At 41.5% G+C, this 20,167-nt stretch overlaps 1 protein-coding gene across 1 annotated transcript in view; it reads right to left on the bottom strand.

Moving 5' to 3' along the window:
• Nucleotides 1–20,167, bottom strand: part of Adgrv1 (adhesion G protein-coupled receptor V1) — a 469,943-nt gene that overhangs the window by 136,798 nt on the left and 312,978 nt on the right. Inside the window, exons 82-83 of the mRNA XM_051172399.1 lie at nt 17,760–17,876; nt 9,095–9,273 (exon numbers count right to left, since the gene is read on the bottom strand). Coding sequence (XP_051028356.1) covers nt 9,095–9,273; nt 17,760–17,876 — 296 coding nt within the window. The remainder of the gene's footprint in view (nt 1–9,094; nt 9,274–17,759; nt 17,877–20,167) is intronic.

The following is a 20,167-nucleotide window of genomic DNA, read 5'->3' as shown; positions in this document are numbered from 1 at the left end:
GATTAGAGGACGGAATACTGAAACCAAGACCCTGTGGCTGTAAAGGTCCCAGGTCCAGGTGAGAACCTACTGCTACTATCATGCTGAATGGACATAGCACTAAAACAACTCTCAGTGACATCACTGAACCCTTGGTCTTTATCAGAGAAGCTTCTTCTTGCAGTAGATGGCACTTAGCGTGAAGATCCAAAATTGATCAACGTGCAGAGAATAAGACTGTGGCATGATCCACCGTGATGGAATGCCTGTGCCATCCCCTTCCTGGACCCCTGTCAAGGCTCAGGGATCAAAACCAGAGAGGATGCCAAAAGACTGTAAGAGTCAAAGGCAGCGCGTGACTTCGAGGAGACTTTTCCAGGCACAATCTGGGAGACGCCCAGATGAACTCACTGTGGCTGGGACAGTTTGCATAAGATCTACCCAAGGGTAAGCCAGGCCAAATCCCAGCTTGCAGAGGGTGAAGGGTCAGGAAACGCCATGCCTCCCTGGGAGCTATTGGCATTGATAGCTTCTGGGGAAGGGAGAGTGGTTGTCTGTAGGACTGTGTCCCTGATTAGACTGATCACTCTCTAGGGCAGACACACACCCAAGAGTATTTGGGAAACACAAAGTACACCTAAAGGTTGGTTTTGTTTGTTTGTTTGTTTGTTTGTTTGTTTAAGAGTGGGAACAAGAAGTTTGGTGGATAGGAAGGTGGGCGTAGACCTGGTAGGAGTTTGGATAGGGGAAGTGAATATGATCAAAATAAGTTGTACAAATTCTAAAATAGTTAATAAAAACATTTCAAGAGAAAAATATAGGAAAAAGCAAGACAAATGATGTCATCTTCATCTGTAAATAGCATAAAACTTGAAATTCACTGCCAATTACTCTACCCACAACTTTTCATAGGAGTTGGGTCCCAGATGAAGGTCACATTCTCTGTTTGTGACTGTATTTCTTAGGGTTTTTTGTTTTGTTTTGGTTTGGTTTTGGTTTTGGTTTTGGTTTTGGTTTTTTGTGACTGTATTCCTAACTTTCGTTGCTGAAACACATTAAAGAAGAAGAGTTTATTAGGCTTAGGGTACAGTCTATCAGTGCAGGAAAGTCATGTGACAGGAGCTTGAGGTGGCTTGTCAAAGAACACTCACAGTCAGGAAGCAAAACAGGCCAGGACCCCGGCCCGTAGAACGGTGCCTCCTCCATTCAGGCGAGTCCTTCTGCCTCAGTTAACCTCTTACAGGCACAGTGAAAATTTGCCTCTGAGGTGATGGTCGACCCTGTCTAGTTATGATGGGCGGATCTGGGCCCAGGGGTCCTGCTCAACTATGGCACCAGCCAAGGACAATATGTGCAGTAAACTTCGAATCCCTACCCAGATCTAGCCAACGGACAGGACATTCTCCACAGTCGACTGGAGAGTGGGGACTGACTTTCACATGAACTCTGGTGCCCCATATGTGACCACGTCCCTTGGATGGGGAGGCCTGGTGGCACTCAGAGGAAGGATAGCAGGCTACCAAGAAGACACTTGATACCCTATGAGCATCTACAGGGGGAGGAAGTCCCCCTCAGTCACAGTCATAGGGGAGGGGAGTGAGGGGGAGAAGTGGGAGGGAAGGAGGAATGGGAGGATACAAGGGAGGGGATAACCATTGAGAAGTAATATGAATAAATTGTATATATATGTATCACAATCATTCCTCACCACCTGCAGGACTATATTCTTTTTTTGTGGCTTTGACTCAGTTCTATATTTTGTATGATCCCCTGCAGCTTATTTTTTCAACCTGCAGCAGCTAAAGAGCCAACCCAAGAAAAATATATAATGGTTTCTAAAGGCACCCAGCATCAACTATTCAATACAGACCACCTCCAGATGCTATTGGTAGTCAGTGGCCATCACTCAAGGAGAGATGTATTTGCTGCTGCCATTATCTGAGTTAAGCACTACTCAATCGTAAGATATAGGGGCTTCTTCTATGAACTATAAGTAGAGCGAAGTTTCTCAGAAAGCCACAGAACCATCTGTCTCAATGGCAAAGAAGCAAGTGTAGGTATAGGTCAGGTTTTCTATGCTATAGAGGAAAAGCACATTTCTAATTTTATAGCTCTTTGGGCCTTTCTGCAAATGAAGTTGTATGACTTAAACTAGCTTCACAAATTCATCAGTCATGCCAAATTAGACTTTGATCTTTTAGGCAGAAAGAAAGACTAATTACTTACAAGCTCTGGTGCCTCCTGCCGCATTTAAAATGTTTAGGTCTCCAGCATTGCTTGATCACCTCCAGGTATATCACGTATTTTTAAACTAGTTATTACTGGGGTAGGCAGGGATTATACAGAAGGAGAGAAAGCATGAGGTACAGAGGAGAGGAGGGAGAGGGTGAGGGAGATGGAGAAAGATTAATTATATATATAGAGAGAAAACACAAAAAGCTCCCCTGAATTCTCATTTGTATAAATTTGCATGGGGCTGTTAATTAGTTTCCATTTCCTGGTTCATCTATTTGCATGCAAGGATAAATTAAATTCTATACCATTCCTAATTTCCTTAGGTCAATATATATGTGTGTGTGTGTGTGGGGGGGGGTTATTTAGTGGTGTCGAGGTAGAATGTCAAGTTACGAAGCTGACACAAGCAAGCATAGTATCATTGACACAGTCACAAGATTCACGAAAGGGAATGAATCTACACAGTCTCCTATGTAGACTACAGGAGGGAGGTTTCACTCTGGAAATAAGTATTCATAAAATTGACACTGAAGTTGTTACTCTGAAGAAAAACGAGGATGTCCTAAGTGAAGGAACATAATTTGAGTTATAAAAAATACATAAACATTAGCGAATGTAACATAGCCAAAGGGTAACAAAGGAGGATGGTTTAGAGGAATGAGCTAAGAAACTGGACCAGTAACAGGGTCCAGCAGTGGTGACCTGCCGAACCCTGACCTGGAAAGTCAGGAAAAGCACAACTGGGATTAAAATTAGGTGGACTATTGGAATATGAAGAAGTTACAAAAAAAGGATGTGTTAGGCAACCCACCACACCAAAGAGAGGATGAAGAGCAGTGTTGGTGGTGAAATAGGAGAGGAAGATTTAAATAAGACATGCATTAGGAAAAGGCTAAGAACTAACAGCTGGACTGGGAAATATTTCTTGACTATAGGATGTGGGCAAGAAGAGACACAGCTTTAAGGTCACAGCCTCCGAGCCAAGGAGGATAGTAGACCATCAGAATACGTGGGTCAAAGGCTCTTGAGGATGGAGTCTCTCTCTCTCTCTCTCTCCTCTCCATACACACACACACACACACACACACACACACACACACACACACACACACACACACATATATATGTTGTACAAAATGAAATTAGTTGTCCATAATGAAACCAATTATGACATTTTCACAGATAGATATATTTCCAAACTATTTCTGCCCACTCTTTTACATTCCCAGCATCCCCCTCCCACCTTTATTCCTTTCTGCTTTTCAAAATAATCTCCATTCTATTTCATGATCCCTTCACCTCCAGTTTCTCCTATGAGAGAAAGCATATGACTCTTGCCTGCCTGTCAGGATTTCACTGAAAAGTACAATTCCTACTACTATCCAGTTTTCTGCAAATGACAAGGTTCTGTCTTCACAGATGAGCCACATTCCATTCTGTCTGGAAGGCACATTCGCTTCATCTACTCATCTGCTGATAGGTCCTTGGGCTGATCCTATGACTCGGCTGCTGTGCCTAGGGTAGCAGTAATACTGGTGTGCCATTACCTCTCCTGCATGCTGCCATCAGTTCCTCCTGGTGGATTCCCAGGAGTGGGGTGACTGGACAGCATGGTAAACCTACTCTCAAGTTTGGAGGAACCTCCTAACTAACTTACATTGTTACTGAACTAACATATATTTCCACTGACAGTGCAGAAGGGCTCCTTTTCTCTCCCAGTCTCAGCAACATTTGTTCTTATTGCTTTCTTGATGATGGTCATTCTGGTTGGTATGAGTTGAAAAAAAATTCCCACATAGACTTAACCCTCATTTCTATAAAATACCTTTGTGTAATATTCATTCTTTCATCTGGGGTAACTAGAAAACAGATTAAAATTAAATCAAAACTAAACAAACAAAACTAGTGTTTGAAGGCACTAGCAAGCTGCTCTGGAAGCAAAGATTTGAGAGCCACGCCCCTCTCCCATCTTATGAAGCATTCACTTAAATGAGCCCTGTATTCTGTACTCTTTCCCCTCAGGGTCATTTGCCAATTCTTAATGGAAACTGACTAGGATGGAGGCAGGGCTGATAGGATGGAGGCAGGGCTGATGACAGAACGTTTTTAACTTGAAAGAGCCAAAAAGCCAAGTTTCCAAGTAACTGGTAAGCACACAGTCCGGGCCAGCGGTATGGTAAGCACACAGTCCGGGCCAGCGGTATGGTAAGCACACAGTCCGGGCCAGCAGTATGGCTCAGCAGGGAAAAGCGCTGCCTCTAAGGCCAACAACCTGAATTCAGTGGCCAGGAGCCACACGGTGAAGAGAGAGAGATCTGAGTCCTGTAAAGTTATTTCTCACCTTCATTTGCAAACCATGGCTTGCTTGTGTGCACATCTGTGTGCACACATTTGAGCACACCCCCTGCATCTCCACAATAAATGTACAAAAGATCACAACACAATACCATAAGAGTGTAGGTGCAAAAAATTACCAAGATAGCTAGAAATTTCCCCTTGAGGTATTTTCTGCTTTGTTGGAGGGTAACTTAGAAAGATGCAAAACAGTATCTGAAAAGAAAATTGGGCATGGGGTCCCAATAGCAGGAGAAGCCTCAGTACACACTCCAGTTGTCCCTGACTAATAAAGATTGTTCAGGACAGAAAGAGAGACAATTAACAACACCAGTACAGAGTAGAAAGGGAGATCACGGGAGTCACTAGCATATAGTTACCTAAGTGAGATGGACAAAGTTCTTAAAAACTAGAAAGAAAGTGTGAACAGTGAGATATTTTTAAAGAAAATCTTAGGTGTGGTTTCACACGTCCTGTCTTCCACCAACCTAAGGAAGAAGACACGGCATCAGACCTCCTATGTCTTCTTATGAAGTCAACATGACCTTCAGTTTGGCACAATGTTAGAAAACTAAGATTCAATTACAAGAGTCTCCTCACAAAAAGAAATTGATGATTGCTAAGCCATCAGCACTCGATAGGTAACTGCCATGCAGCTCATGCAACCCCAGTCTCTACCCGGAGACTCCAGGAGGCATGTGGTGACACGATGATGCAGGCTTGCAGTGTGAACAGGGATGCCTTCCTGTCCTTCTGCCGAGACTGCAGCTCTACTGAAACAAAAATTCCCTGAGATCTGAGTTCCTCTGGTGATGAAGGAGAATGTTGAATTAAGGAGGAAAGACATTACAATGTAAAGGTCAGCGGTCTACTAATTCTGTTTAAAGCCAGCTAGAAGTCAGCATAGCTTTCATTTATTACTATTTAGCTGATCACAGACAGCTTTTTTTTTTTTTTTTTTTTTTTTTTTTTTAGGTAAGCAATTCAATAGTCAGTTCTCTTGGATGGTCTTGTGTAGCACTTGCTTATATGACAATCGCATCTGTGACAACCATCAAGAGAGAGTCTTGTACCGTGAGCTTTGATGTGCTGTCACGGATTCCCACTCATCAAGGCTGGGACAATACGTGATGTGTCGTCCACCAGCTCTTGACTCATGATAACTCCGTTGTGTTTAACAAAGAGTCATGCAGGAGCTTCCAAAAACTAACTCGCTTCTCAAAATTTAATAGTAAAATATGTATATTCTAATTTTAAAGAGACACTGATTGGCGTCGCCTAGAATTTACGTGAACAAAATACAATACCAGAAAGTAATCAGTATGAGAGGTTCTGCTTGACTCAATAAAAGACAAAATAATTATAAATATAAATAGCACACCAGTGTGTGCTTGTGCATTTGAACATGTGTCACAGGGCTTGCCTTCGGCTGTATGTTGCAGCACTGGTGTCATGACTGTGTACATGTGTTCATTAATAACAAGTGCTATTTAATTGTTCAGAAGCAAGAAGAATCTTGCAATGACTTCTGCTTATGTAGTGTTTTATCTTTCAAACACTTTCCACATCTACTAAGCAACTGATACTGTCACAAAAACCATTGTGATGCATAGGTGACACTCATAAGCTTGTGATAAGTTATTTGTTAATTAAAACTGTATTTTTTCTCTTATTTTCATTAGAGCAAGAGAGCTGGTTGATCTTTATAATCAAAAAACTTTTATTTTGTGTTTTTTTTTTCAATAAAAGGGACTAAGTAGTCTTCATAGCAGTAATATATCAGGTTCAGAAACAAGTCCTCCCCCCGGTGTGTGTGTGTGTGTCTGTGTGTATCTGCATGTGTGTCTGTGTGTCTATGTGTGTGTGTGTGTGTGTGTGCGTATGTGTGTGTGCGTCTGTGTGTGTATGTGTGTGTCTGCGTGTGTGTGTGTGTGTGTGTGTGTAGGAGAATTTGAATTTAAGAGTACAAAGCATTAGCAAGAATGCCTAGGAAATATATCATCTTGTTGCCATCTACTTTATAACTAATTTGTTCTGACAGTGTCTTTGGTAGTTAGGCATCTTAGGGGTGACGGTATCTACTACTCTCTACTCCCCTTGAAAACATGCAACAGCAGACCGTTTCTTTGTCCTTTTAAAAACAACATTCTTATAATAAGTTTTTCCTCTAATGGAGTAGCAAAGCATTCATGAGTACAGCACTTATTGCATCGAGGATGTGATTGCCTCATGTTTCCTTAGTCGGTGTGCTATGCTATAAAATGAGCATCTCTTCTTTCTGTTAAGGCACCAACAAGAGCCGAGGTCCATCCATCCACCCTTCTACTCTCTCAGCTCTGCAACTCACACGAGTGGGACAGTATTACTGGAAAGGGTCAATAAGTTGATGGGGTAGAAGTCTGCAAGAGTCAAGGAAGTAAGTGAAGCTTGTGACTAGAAGGGCTGGTTCCCACACCAGCAGTGAGGTCAGTTTCAAAAAGCTTGTTCCCAGTTCACAAGGTCAGAGTGAATCACGAATGTAAGTGGGCATATAATAGAAGGTTCTGCTGTCTCTTCTGCTGTCAGTCTTTCCTGGTCCAGGGAAGATGTCCCACATGATGATGTAATTGCTCTCTCCAGTGATGCAGCTGCCTGTCTCCAAGGTTTGTCTTTGTTCTTATTCAGTGTCTTTAATGCACAAGAGCCGAGAGCTGGGGATAGAGTGTAGGGCTGGGGATGGGGTGTAGGGCTGGGGATGGGGTGTAGGGCTGGGGATGGGGTGTAGGGCTGGGGATGGGGTGTAGGGCTGGGGATGGGGTGTAGGGCTGGGGATGGGGTGTAGGGCTGGGGATGGGGTGTAGGGCTGGGGATGGGGTGTAGGGCTGGGGATGGGGTATAGGGCTGGGGATGGAATATAGGACTGGGGATGGAGTGTAAGACTGGGGATGGAGTGTAGGACTGGGGCTGGGGATGGGATGTAGGGCTGGGGATGGGGTGTAGGACTGGGGATGGGGTGTAGGACTGGGGATGGGGTGTAGGGCTGGGGATGGGGTATAGGGCTGGGGATGGAATATAGGACTGGGGATGGAGTGTAAGACTGGGGATGGAGTGTAGGACTGGGGCTGGGGATGGGATGTAGGGCTGGGGATGGAGTGTAGGGCTGGGCATCATTGGGGAAAGTGTGACTACTCCCTGGACCTAACTCTCCCCAGTCACCCGCCTCCCACTCCTTCCATGTCACCCTGGTTTTGTTGGGGCCTGTAATGCACCACGCCATCCCTTATTCAATACATTCTGTATGTAATAGCTCATGTTCTCTTGTTCTTTTTTTTTTTTCTTTTTCTTTTTTGGTTTTTGGAGACATGGTTTCTCTGTGTAGTCTTAACTGTTCTAGACTTGTTTTGTAAACCAGGCTAGCCTCGAACTCACAATGATCCAGCTGCCTCTGCTTCCCTAGTGCTGGTATTAAAGGCATGTATCACCATGCCCACTGTACTTTCTTGTTTTAAAGAAACACAGAACTATCTAAGTAATATTACCCCAGATATGGAGGCAGTAGACATCCCCAAATGTGTAAAAGTCGCTAAAAAAAAAAAAGGTAAATTCCTGGATCAAGACTCAAGCCAAAGGTAAAACTTAAGACTCTTTTTTTTTCTCTTTTTCTCACATAGGAAACTTCGATGTGTCTTTATAAACCATCTTTGAATTTCACTCTTGTTACTTTAAAATTTGTCCAATCAATGCTCCTTCACTTCCTTCTGTGTTGCATCAGCGTTAGGCTACTGAAAAACTTTGAGAAATAACATAAAAGAGAAGGGAAAATCTCTCCAAATGTGATAAAATTTTACACTTTACATTCAGAATCTCTACATTTTCTTTTGGTGTTTATAAACCTTCTGTGAATTCGGGCCAGTTTTACTTTTGTTTTAAGTAAACCCAGAAAAGATTTTGAGTGTGAAGATTAAGGTCTTTGCATAGTTTAATACTGAGACTAGTGGGTACTTGATTCAAGAAATTACAACTGCAAAATATCTTCTAGCATAAAACCTAAACATTTGTTGTGTTCTCTGCAGGTGAAATCCCAAATCTGTTACCTGAAGTTTCTATAGATGGAGACACCAAGATGGTAGTGGTGAGACTGTCTGGTTCAAAGGAAGGTGGAAAGCTTTCTTTGAGAAGACACTAAATGGGCTTTATCCTTGCCATGTGAACTCAACAGCAAAATTCACCATTGATTGTTTATCAAAATTCTCATAGTGATCTATCTGACTTGCCATTTATTACTATTTGTCTAATCCGGATAAACAGTTATGTTATGACATGATCTACTGTTAACTACTTAACACCTCTCACCAGAGAAAACTGTGCCACTCCAGAGGTAATCAATGGTTTTTATGTTTAAAGGAATGCATGGCTGGAGAATGGTCAGGTTCACAACATACACCAGGAAAGCAAAGATCTCCTGAAATGTCTGCACTTCCGTCTCTCTTTCCGCCCATGTCCACCATCTACCAGTGAAGCTACAGTCGGACTAAGAAAGCTCCGTGTGCTGCCTGGATGTACTCACAAGTCACCACGAACGAGTCCGTAGATCTGCGGCATGCTCTGACGGTAGAGGCCTCTCAAAATCACCATGAGGAGAATCACCACAAAGGATGGAAGGCCCCAGCTCAGGAGGCAGAAGAGCAGGTATCGCCTCTCCGTGTGTTCATCATTCATCACCAGCATGTACCAGAAGTTCACAGACTGGGGAAGGAAACAACATGAGCAGGCTCTGGATTAGTGGCACTGACACAAACTCTGCTAGTGTAGACAATACAGAGTTACTTGGTAACACGGGGTAAACACCAGCTTAACAAAAAACCAGTTTGAGTTGGATTTTTGTAAGCTAAAATATTCATTTATTTCACATTTTCAAGAAATTCAGGGAACTAAAAAAAAAAATCTCTAGGAACATAGTTTAGTTCACTGTCCTTTTTCTTGTCCCGATTTTGTTCTCCTTTACACTTTGTCATAATCTTCTGAGACTGTCTTGTAAATGTGACTCTGAGAAAACAAACACTGCCATGCAAACTACTTTCCATCAAATTCATGATGAGGATAAAGAAATGGCTCTGAGATATCAGGATTTTTGATACTTTTTGTACAATGAGCACTTAAAACACGGGAGGGCCAGCCACTGTTCCAGGAGGTGGAGAGTCCCCTTGGGGAGGGCCAGGCTCCATGGTAAGTAACGTGTGTGTGTGTGTGTGTGTGTGTGTGTGTGTGTGTGTTATAGAATCAAAACCACAATGTGACTGTGAATGGAGAAAAACGTCCCAATCAAGGAAGATTGTGAAGACCAACAGAGTCAACTAACTGAGGACCATGGGGGCCTCAGAGAGATGGAACCACCAACCAAAGAGCATGCATGGACTGGACCTCAGTCCCCTACACATATGGAGCTGATGGGCAGCTAGGTCTTCATGTGAGTCTCTTAGCAATTAGAGCACGGCCCGTCTCTGACACGGACTCTGTGACCTGCCTACGATCGCTTGTCCCTAGCTGGACTGCCTTGTGGAGCCTCAGGGGAAGGGGATGCGCTTAGTCCTTAGACTTGATGTGGAAGAAGGGGGGGGGGTGCTCACTTTTTCTGAGAAGGGGAGGGGGGAGGAGGGAAGGGGATGCGAGGGTGGCAGAGATTCTAACAAGAGGGTCCAAATAAGTCAGAGAAACATGTATTTTATATTAAAACCATATCGTGTTATCTTCTAGTTAGTATAAAAGTACACAAGGGAGAAGAAGTGCCTTGAGTTAGGAGGATGTAGAAACAGATTAGACAGAATGAGGAAAAATAAAGCATGTAAATATTATTATTGGCCCCAAATACCACATCAAGTATACGCCAAAGTCCAATCTAGAAGGTCTGTTTTCCTTCCTTGTACTAAATAACAGCTAAGTAGTAATGACAATTATGTACTGATGCCTTACTTAGTTGTCACTTAGTACAGAAACGGCATCATATCTCCTTTCTGAAAAATCCTTCCTCCTCGAACTAATATGGTGGAATGCGGGTGTAAGTGAATTACACACACACACACACACACACACACACACACACACGTGTCCCATGAGGAGGACCAGCACATGCAGTCTCTGTTTCCTGGGGCACGCACGGTTACTGGGATGAGTAAGTGCGGGGTGGTGCATGCAATGTGCTGAACACACATATTCACCACCGGAAAATGTGATCAGATTTCTCAAGTCTCCTAGCAGGATGTGGAAAACGATAAATAACTTAAGCCCCAAACTAGTCATGATACAGTGTGAGACCTTTCTAAGTGGAAAACAAGCACATCTAATGCGTGTGGGAAGGCTTTCAGATGCTGTTTACTGAGGCTTCTGAGCAAGATCCTATCTGGCCCATTTCAGCCTTGAGGGATTTATTCTAGGCTAAACTTGGGAAGAATAAAAATATTTGGTTCCTTGGAGATTTTTGTCTTTGAATTTATTTCCTTATCTTTATGGACATCTGCATATAACTGTAGTTATCAAAGCATGTTTTGAATTGTTGCTTATGCAAATTTGTTCTAACTCCTATTTCAGAATGATTAAGCCCCAGGGCATGTGTTATTCCCAACCTCCACTTGTTTCTTTGTACACTTCGCATCGTGTGTAGACAGACTCAAGGCAGCAGACTGTGGCGTGTCCTGAATGCTGAGGTAGGCAATGTGGGTACTTCCGGATGAAAACTCACCCCACCAAAAGATGGCTAGAGAAGCGCCCCAGTGAACAACTTCTCAACTTATTCAGCACAGTAGAGCTCAGGGTATTCCCAACATGTCTGCTTTCACACAGACTAGGATTTCTCAGCTAGGACAACTGAACCTTGTGGTGACGTTGCAGCCACTTGTAGACATTGGCCACAGGCTTATCTAAGGGAGAGATGGTAAGGTGAGGTAACTGTTTCCTAGTTCACTCTCGCAATGACCTGATTCAGGACAGAGAGCTTCGAGGGGCCTAAGCTTTTGGCAGTTTGAAAAACGTGAATGCCTTCCTAACAGAAGCCAAATCTACTAAAATACACTACAAAGGAAGCTTTTCCCATGATGTGCCTTTTTTGACATTTAGAATAAAGTATTACAAAGGAGGAACTCTGGGTTTAAGGAGAGGAACACTGAAGTCACGCGCAGTGGCACAGGCCTCTAATCCCAGTACTCAAGAAGTACGAAGAAGAGCTAGGAATTCAAGGTTACCCTCAGCAATGGCCAGTTTTAGGCTAGCCTGAGCTGTACAGGACCTCATACTAAATAAGCAAATAACCCAAGACTAATTATATTTAAGATTTATTTCCACAGAAGTTCATATAAATACTGATATTAGGATCTTGTGCATAAAAACTTATTTTCTTATCTTTCCACAACACACACATGTAATTTACATGAGAGATATATGTTCCTAAAGAAGTGTGTGTATATATATGCATATATGTGTGTGTGTGTACTCTCTCTCTATGTGTGTGTGTGTGTGTGTGTGTGTGTGTTTAACTTAGTTTTTTTTTTGTCTTCTAAAACAACTCTCTCTGTATGTGTGTATACATATATATATTATATACATACAGAGACAGAGACAAATTTCGCCTCTGCGCCTATTCTTCTATGGTAACATTTAATAAACACTGAAAAGGTTATTAATATATAAATGGCTGAAGCCTAACAATAAGCTGTTGCAGATTAATTTTTGTACCTTGTATATAAAACCAAATTTTATGGTATCTGGTAAAATGCTTTGCTTATTAAATCTCATTAAAGATTTTTAATGAGAAAATGAAACGAGTGAAGATGCACGTATTTTGAATATCATTTTATTTGGTTTTGATAATTATGATTTGAAAAAGCTGTAAATGTTCTCCCATATATGTAAACATGTGTATACGTGTGTGCATATACTTTAAAAGCTTTGCTACAAAAGGAGTTTTAGAAAACTTGATAACTTTAATCAAACTCTTTTTAACTGGAACATGAGTTAATTAGTGAAAACTTAAAGATATTAAATGCAAAACATGAATTTAATGAATACTTATTAAATAATAAACATAGACCTTGTGAGTTAATGTACACCGAACTATTTTAATTCGGACAATTTGGTGCTGTATTATTTAGTGCTCCCTGTCTCTGTGTTGCTCTCCTTCTGTCTGTCTGTTTGTCTGTCTGTCTGTCTGTCTGTCTGTGGGCCTGTCTGTCTGCCTGCCTGTTTGTCTTACTCCTTCTCACAGGGTATATAAAAAATACATTTCCAGAATTAGTAACTAGGGCTGGGAAAATTTTAATTGATTCCCTTTAAAGCACACAATAACTAAATATATAAATAAGATTATTTAGAATATATATATTCTAGAATATATATATGAATAAAGACTGTGTCTAAAGCAATTGGCTATATTACTCCATAGACATACTTTCCAAGTATCTACACAAGAAAATCAGATACACACCTTGTTAACTGTTTTAGTTATCATAGGTCAGAGTTATGGTTTTATATATTCTATAAACACAAATTCATTAGTTTATTACTACATCTCCATATAAGTGTTAGTATGTTGGTAAAATATAAAGAAATGCCATGTGGTGTAGGCTATATTGGCTATTTGAACTCCGCAAATTTCATCCAAACAAAGATTGCTTCCATGCTGTTGTATAATACTCCATTACTAATTGTTTCACTAGGATCACTGGGCAGATTTACAGCATCACAGTTAATTTGCAATCACACATGACACCAATTCTGCCTATCACTGTATGTTCTTCATCATTCATTCCAGATGCAAATCTGAGAATTGCTCCCATGTGTCCTTGCTCCACTTTTTCTTCCTCTTAGTATTTATTGCATTAAAAGAACTGCAAGGCTTTTTGAGGCTTGATAATTCAGTATTTCCTGGGTATGTCATTTTTATCTTGGTAGTTATCAGTGTTGTCTTCAATACTTTTGAAGTCTTGTCAAATTAAATCAATGGCAAAGGAAACCTATGGCTAATTTTAGCATTTCCCTTCCTGTTGTTACACTCCAGAACTTTCTGCTAAGGAATAAAGAATCTGTCTGTCTGTTCCTTCACAGTCAGGCTGTGGAGAAATTAAGGCACAGGATAGAAACGCTCAAGGAGAAGTTTAAGTGTTTCTAGTCTATTCTACCAATTTAAGAATACATTCTTCAGAGAAACTCTACTTCAAAATTAAAACAACACGTTTCGAATTAAGCTGCAACCTTTGAAAGAAGAGAAACAGATTGCAGCAACAATACAAGCCTCTCATGTCTTTTGTGATCGAAGCAGATTGCTCTACAGCAATTTAACTTGACTCTAATGATCACGAAACTGAGCCAAATGAGCACAGAAGCAAAGTCACATCTCCATTTACCTCTATTGTATATGGATATTGCAAACAATCACAGTGTAAATTACACTTCTTCAACTAATCCATGATCTGGTAAACCAGTTGAAAGCAGGTCTTATGTGACCATACACCATAAAAAGCATAATTTTTTATGAATTCACTCTATAGATATTCTCTAAGCAAAAATACTGCTTATATAAAAAAACTACCCTCAACCATAATTAAAGACTATAAAATAAATTGCAGAAAAACTATATTGTAGCATAGAAAAGTGTACAGTTGAACACTGCGAAAGTAAAGATTTCTAAACATAAATATATACATACAGTCACATACAAAAGTATATACAATCACAAGGAGACACATGTGTGCTTGTTTATAGATTTATAAATGTTTGTCTACTCATGGAGTATTTGCGGAGGCATACAGGAAACCATTAGCAGTGTTTACCTTCAGGCATGGCATTTGGGATAAAGCAAAAAACAATGGCCAATACACAAAAAAGCAGGAAATAGATGTACTATTGATTTGACATCACTCTGAAGTGCTTTTGTTTTGTAACATTAGCATATGCTATCTCAAAATGAAAGAAAATGAAAACAACCAGCCAGCAGCATGGAGGAAAAACATCCCAACATTTTAAGTTCCCAGCGTCACTCTAACTTATAGTAAACATGACCCCGGTGACTTAAGGAAGTAGGAAACGATTTCAGTGGTCACACTGAGTGATCTTACAAACAGAAGGGCAGGCCAGTTATCCTTGGCCGAGTAGGGAATTTGTGAGTTGTTTGTTTCAAAGCCAAATAAGCAAACTTTGCTGTTTCTACACTCCCACCACTTGCTCTGGTGCCTTGGGCCGAGCAGGCTTGCACTCTAACAGGTCACAGAGGCTTTGCAACTGGTGTGCTCCTCCGCTGAAAATCACCCTTCTTTCCCCATATCAAACATATATCCCCCTTTAAAAAAAAAAAAAAAAAAAAAAGAAAGATATAAATTGAACTGAAAAAGCAGACCGTCGCAGCATGCTTCCAGATCTCTGCGTATTTTAGCCCCTCATCTTACCCTCCTCACCAGCACTCCAAGTGAATGTACGGAGTGCATGCTCCGGGCTGGGCACAGAGCCAAATAGGTTCATATTTTCAGTTTGCAAAGGTGGTGTGGATCCGTAACCTGATCTACCAGACAGGCTCGGAGAAGTTTTATAACTTGTTTATCAATAAGAGGTCTCGCCTGGCAGTCTAAAGGGAATCTCAGTTTACCATAGGGTGTTGGAAATAGGTGACAGAAAAGTAAAGCGGGAATGTGATAAAAATAAATAAATAAATCAACAGTTCGTTGTTTTAAAATGTTTAAGGGTATTTTATTATCTTATTTGTGTGCATATTAATGTGTGTATTGTGAGGGTGCACAGGTCCACGATGCCCTGGAGTCGGTCTCTCATTCCAAGCATGTGGGTTCCAGTGGTCGGACTTCGGTTTGATCTTGACAGCAAGGATTTTGCCCACTCTCTGGCCCACACTGATAATTCTGGTGCTCTTAATCCAGTGATTAAAAATTAATGACTAACTCACTGTCATTAGGTTACTCACATATAACATCCAATTCCTTCCTGCACTGCAAAAAAAGAATATGAAGGCTAACATTCTTTCAAGGTCTTTCTTAATTTTCACCTATTTTATGTGTGCCGGTGCTTTGCCTGCATGTCTGTCTGTGTACCCCACAAGTGCTTTTCCAAGTTTTGACTCAGGGTTGGACTAATACTAGTTCATCTCGCTACACAGTGCTCTTAAAGGTAGGCCTAGGCTTTTAAACCATGGCTTGAGCACACAGCATTTTATAAATGGAAAGTACAAGTTGGTAAAAATGACAACCTCTGGCTATAAAATGACTTATTAGAAGGAGCCTTACCTAAGATACAGAAGTTATTGGATTTTCCCCCTGCGGTCACACCACAAACCATGAAGGCTGTGTGCTGTACCATGTGAAATGCATTTATTTCACTGCCTCTTGCAATCATTTTCCTAACTCACGAGCCACACCGTGATTAGTCTACTGCATAAGCATCAAGCCACAATCGAATTTCTTTGCTGACCAGAAACGAAGAAAGACATGGAATAAGCCAATCTCCATTGCCTTTGGCTGAATCTTATATAGCGTCTTGCTTAATACCTCCCAAAGGAGGGACTCCACTTGAAATACATGTGAACGTCATCTCTCTCTGTTTGAATGTACTTTGGCGATTTGATTCACGATGCTTCCGGAAACAGTCTCTCCAACTCGGAGTGTATTATTGGCTGTGAACGTTCTTAACTTGAACGGAATTTTCATTGGGTAGTATTTGGTTCATTTTCTCTGGTTCTGCCAAACGCAGATGCCTGGTCCAGGCTTTATCTCCTGCAGTACGTCTCCTGGTATTGCACATAGACGCATTTCCCTAGCCCCTTTCCACACTACTGCCTTCTGACTTCCTCACATGCTAGGATGTGAACTGTGAACATGGTTCCCGCGTCCCTAGGATGACAGTGCATTATAGACCACGATGCAGGCACAGTGGCCTTCGTACCGTTACATGTAACCTAGGTCTGTGTGGTATTCTGCTCACGCTTCACGTTTCCGCTGAGTTTAGGTTAAAGTGGAATTTCAGCCCTCTATATTATGTTTAATCAGCGATATCGTTCTGGTAGGGTGCAATCTGTAACTGCAGGGTCTCTGTACGGCTTCTACCTTGAATCTTCAGGCGAGCAGCTTCCTGTTGTACCTACGCGCTTATCTCCGTATTTCTTTACATCTGATAAAGCAGTTTCCTGTGCTTTCATCTAAGTCCTCAATCAGAAACTCACAATATGTCAGGGACAGGGACAGAGGAGACCTTCAGCACAGCACTGCAGAATCAGTCCAGCCAGAGAGCAACAACCTGCACTGTCATGCATTAAAACCTTCAGCTACAAATGTATTCTAATTTCAGGAAATATTTCAGTTTTATGGTCATGGCTTAGATTTATTTTTTTTTTAAACCTGTTGACAGAGATATTAGAGAAAATGGCATATTTTCAATGACTGGAGGTGCTGAAAGCTTTATAAAGCACTAATGCTAAGAGTCATAAATTACCATCTCCATATGCAGATGTGTACACAGCGGAGGACAAGGTTAGAGCCCTACTTCAGGACACCCCTCCACCCACCCCCCTCCCTGCCCCGGGTCACTCTACATCACTGGCACTTTCTGCTGTTGTTAGCAATTGGAAACTTCGCCTCTTCTTCAGTGCTCCCAATGTCAGGACAGGAGGCCACTGTCCATCAGACACTCTTGGGAACACAGGCTTCCATTGCTTGCATTCCTGACGACTGGCGCCTACATCCTAAAGTTCTACACCCACAAAAAGGAAATCCCCAACACTGTTTACTTTGTTGCTACAGACATTTCTCTATTTAGTAGGATCCTTCTCCGCTCCTTCTGGTTCAGCTAACACTAGTAACCGGCTTTCCCTAACCACTCTTCCAACCTACCACAAACAGAGGCATCTTTCTAAAATCTAAATCTAATCACATCCGTCCCTTTCTTCAAACAAATTTCTATGATGTTGCAGAGAAAACAATTCAAGTTCTTACTCTACAGGGCCCATATTCCATGATGCTTTTTCTGTTTTCAGTCTTACTAGAGATTTGCCTCACTTTTCCAAACATTGCTGTCTGGTGCAGAGCTCCTTAGAGATATCGTATTCACACTCTGGGACCACTGTGGTGGTGACGCGGGGTTATTTCTACTTCAGTACAGAGAATCTCAGGTACTCAGACCCATCCCACCCCACCCCCGCCCAGAGTCACTGGAAAGGAATGGGGGTGGGCAGTGAAGGAGCTACCAACCTGGATGAGCATCCAACTAAACTGGCAAAGATACAGGTAATGTGCCACAGCAGCCACGGCGGAGCAGCTCTCCTCGCTCAGTTGGGGACTTGTGTACGCAGATGCCAGGAACACAATCTGCAAGAAACAGGTAGTTCTATTTTAAGTCACACTAAGGTAAATGAAGACCATCCAGAGACTAAGCCACGTTCTCATCTGCATGTGTAAGGGACTGAGTCAAAGGCAGAGTTGACCTGCTGCCAGAATCACAGAATAAGTCGACCTCATGGGGCAAATGTGGGAACGTATGTGTTTCTAAGAACCAATAAGTGACAGAGCATTATGTTCTGTGTTGCTCTAAGGCTCTCAAGAGCAAAGTCTCAAAGTAAACCACATTCTTGTCACTACTAAACCAAAAGCAAAGCCTTGAAATTTGTTTACTCCAGCTAGGCAGGGAAGAAGAACTGCTGTGGAAATGCCATTCCTGGCTAGACAGACAAGGAAATAAGAAGAATCCTTGACTTTATCTCACCTGCAACCTCTTGCCAGGTAGCAACATGTGGAACAAATGGGTTTCAAGCATACTTACATTTTCAAGCCTTAAAGTTACCTGAATAGTGATGGGGTCCATTATCATATTCAAGCCTGTGTCCAAGAGTCACCCTTACATCAATGATGACTGTTTCCACACTACTCCCCCCCCCCCCCAAGCACACTTGAATGTTAACTCTTTTTGTAAAAAGAGTCCTCATCACCATCCACATACTGTGAAATCATCATCATCAACATCACCACCACCACCACCACCACCACCATCATCATCATCATCACCATCATCTCACTCACTGGAATATAATCTGCACAAGAATAGAAATTTTTGCTCTTTTGATTCTTTGCTGAAGTTCAAATACCAACTATTTGGCATCTGGTAGAACTCAATGAACACTTGTTGAATAAATTATCAAATCAAGTAGAATACGACTTTGTAGTCTTCCAATATAAGACTACTACATCAAATTATATAATGAAAACCTCAAAAAAAAGAAAAGAAAAAAAACTTCAGTTAACGAAAGAAAGGTTGGAGCAGCAATATAACACTACAACGTCTGAGCAAATAAACTCAGCTTAATTTCCTCACCAGTAAGAGCAGTAAGTTGGCAAAAAGTAAATGCAGACCTTTTCTATTTTAAGATTCCTAACTTAGCCAGGCGGTGGTGGAGCACATTTTTAATCCCAGCACTCGGGAGGCAGAGGCAGGTGGATCCCTGTGAGTTCGAGGCCAGCCTGGTCTACAAAGCGAGTCCAGGACAGACTACACAGAGAAACCCTGTCTCAAAAAAAAAAAAAAAAAAAAAAAAAAGCAAGCAAACAAACAAGATTCCTACTTTCTGTTTATTCACTCCTGGCCTAGCTATCTTCAATGTGCACCGTTAAAACCAGCAAATGCCAACCTTTAAAGTAGGAACTGTATACTCACTGTGCACTGTTTCTTAATAACCTACTAAAAAGAGGTGCAACCCACCCCCAAATAAGCAACAGAATCGCATTTCCAGAACACAGCACACAGTAGCTTTTGGGTCATTATAACTTGTCCTTGGAGCATGTTTAGATTTTCCTGAACTTCAGCCCTTGTGTAACTTCTGAATTATAAAATATACATCGTATAAATATAAACTCATAAATGCTCACTGAACACCTTATAGGGACTGAGCACCATGGCTTGGCCTTAAAAACTCCTCAGAGGCAGAAGTCTGTGTGAGCTCCACCCTGCACCCCACAGACTCATTATGACAATTTGTCTTGAAGCACAGTGGCACCTCTTTCCATAGGAGCGCCTCCAACAATGCCAGGCTTCTCAATTTTGGACTCTGTGAGATGAACTGTGTAGAAATTTGATAGTTTTGTCACACCCGACCTGAATAGTTTGTTGTGAAAATTAATCATGCAAATTATAACTGAGAACGCGTATATTTAAATTTAAGCATTCTGTGAAACTGTAGATGGTATGCTAATTTAAATCTGTTTTCCTAAAGCTGTTCTTAGAATCAAATCACTGCAGGCTATTGTTTAAAACATTCTCTGCTTCCAGAAGATAGTTTAACACCCCAAATTCCATTTGTAGGGTGTGCCATCTTCTTTTTTCTTTTTAGATTTTAATCTTTCTTTCGAAGTTATAAGAACACCATTACGCTTCTGTGAACTATAAAAGCTGTTTCAATCTGCTTTTTGGATATTGAGGATTCCTTCTCCGTTGTGTGGCATAAAATTAGTAAACGAGACAAAATGATCTACCTTAACCTTTGACAAAGATGGGCTAAGAGTACGTCAGACGCTTACGTGTCATGTGAACAGGCCTACCCCAGATAATTTATTTAAATATTGAAACAGAACAATGTAAAATAAAACGTGATCCTCACACATGTGTAGCT

The sequence above is a fragment of the Acomys russatus genome, chromosome 30 (genome assembly GCF_903995435.1).
Source record: "Acomys russatus chromosome 30, mAcoRus1.1, whole genome shotgun sequence".
Lineage (NCBI taxonomy): Eukaryota > Metazoa > Chordata > Mammalia > Rodentia > Muridae > Acomys > Acomys russatus.
This window is presented reverse-complemented; position numbering and strand designations above follow the sequence as displayed.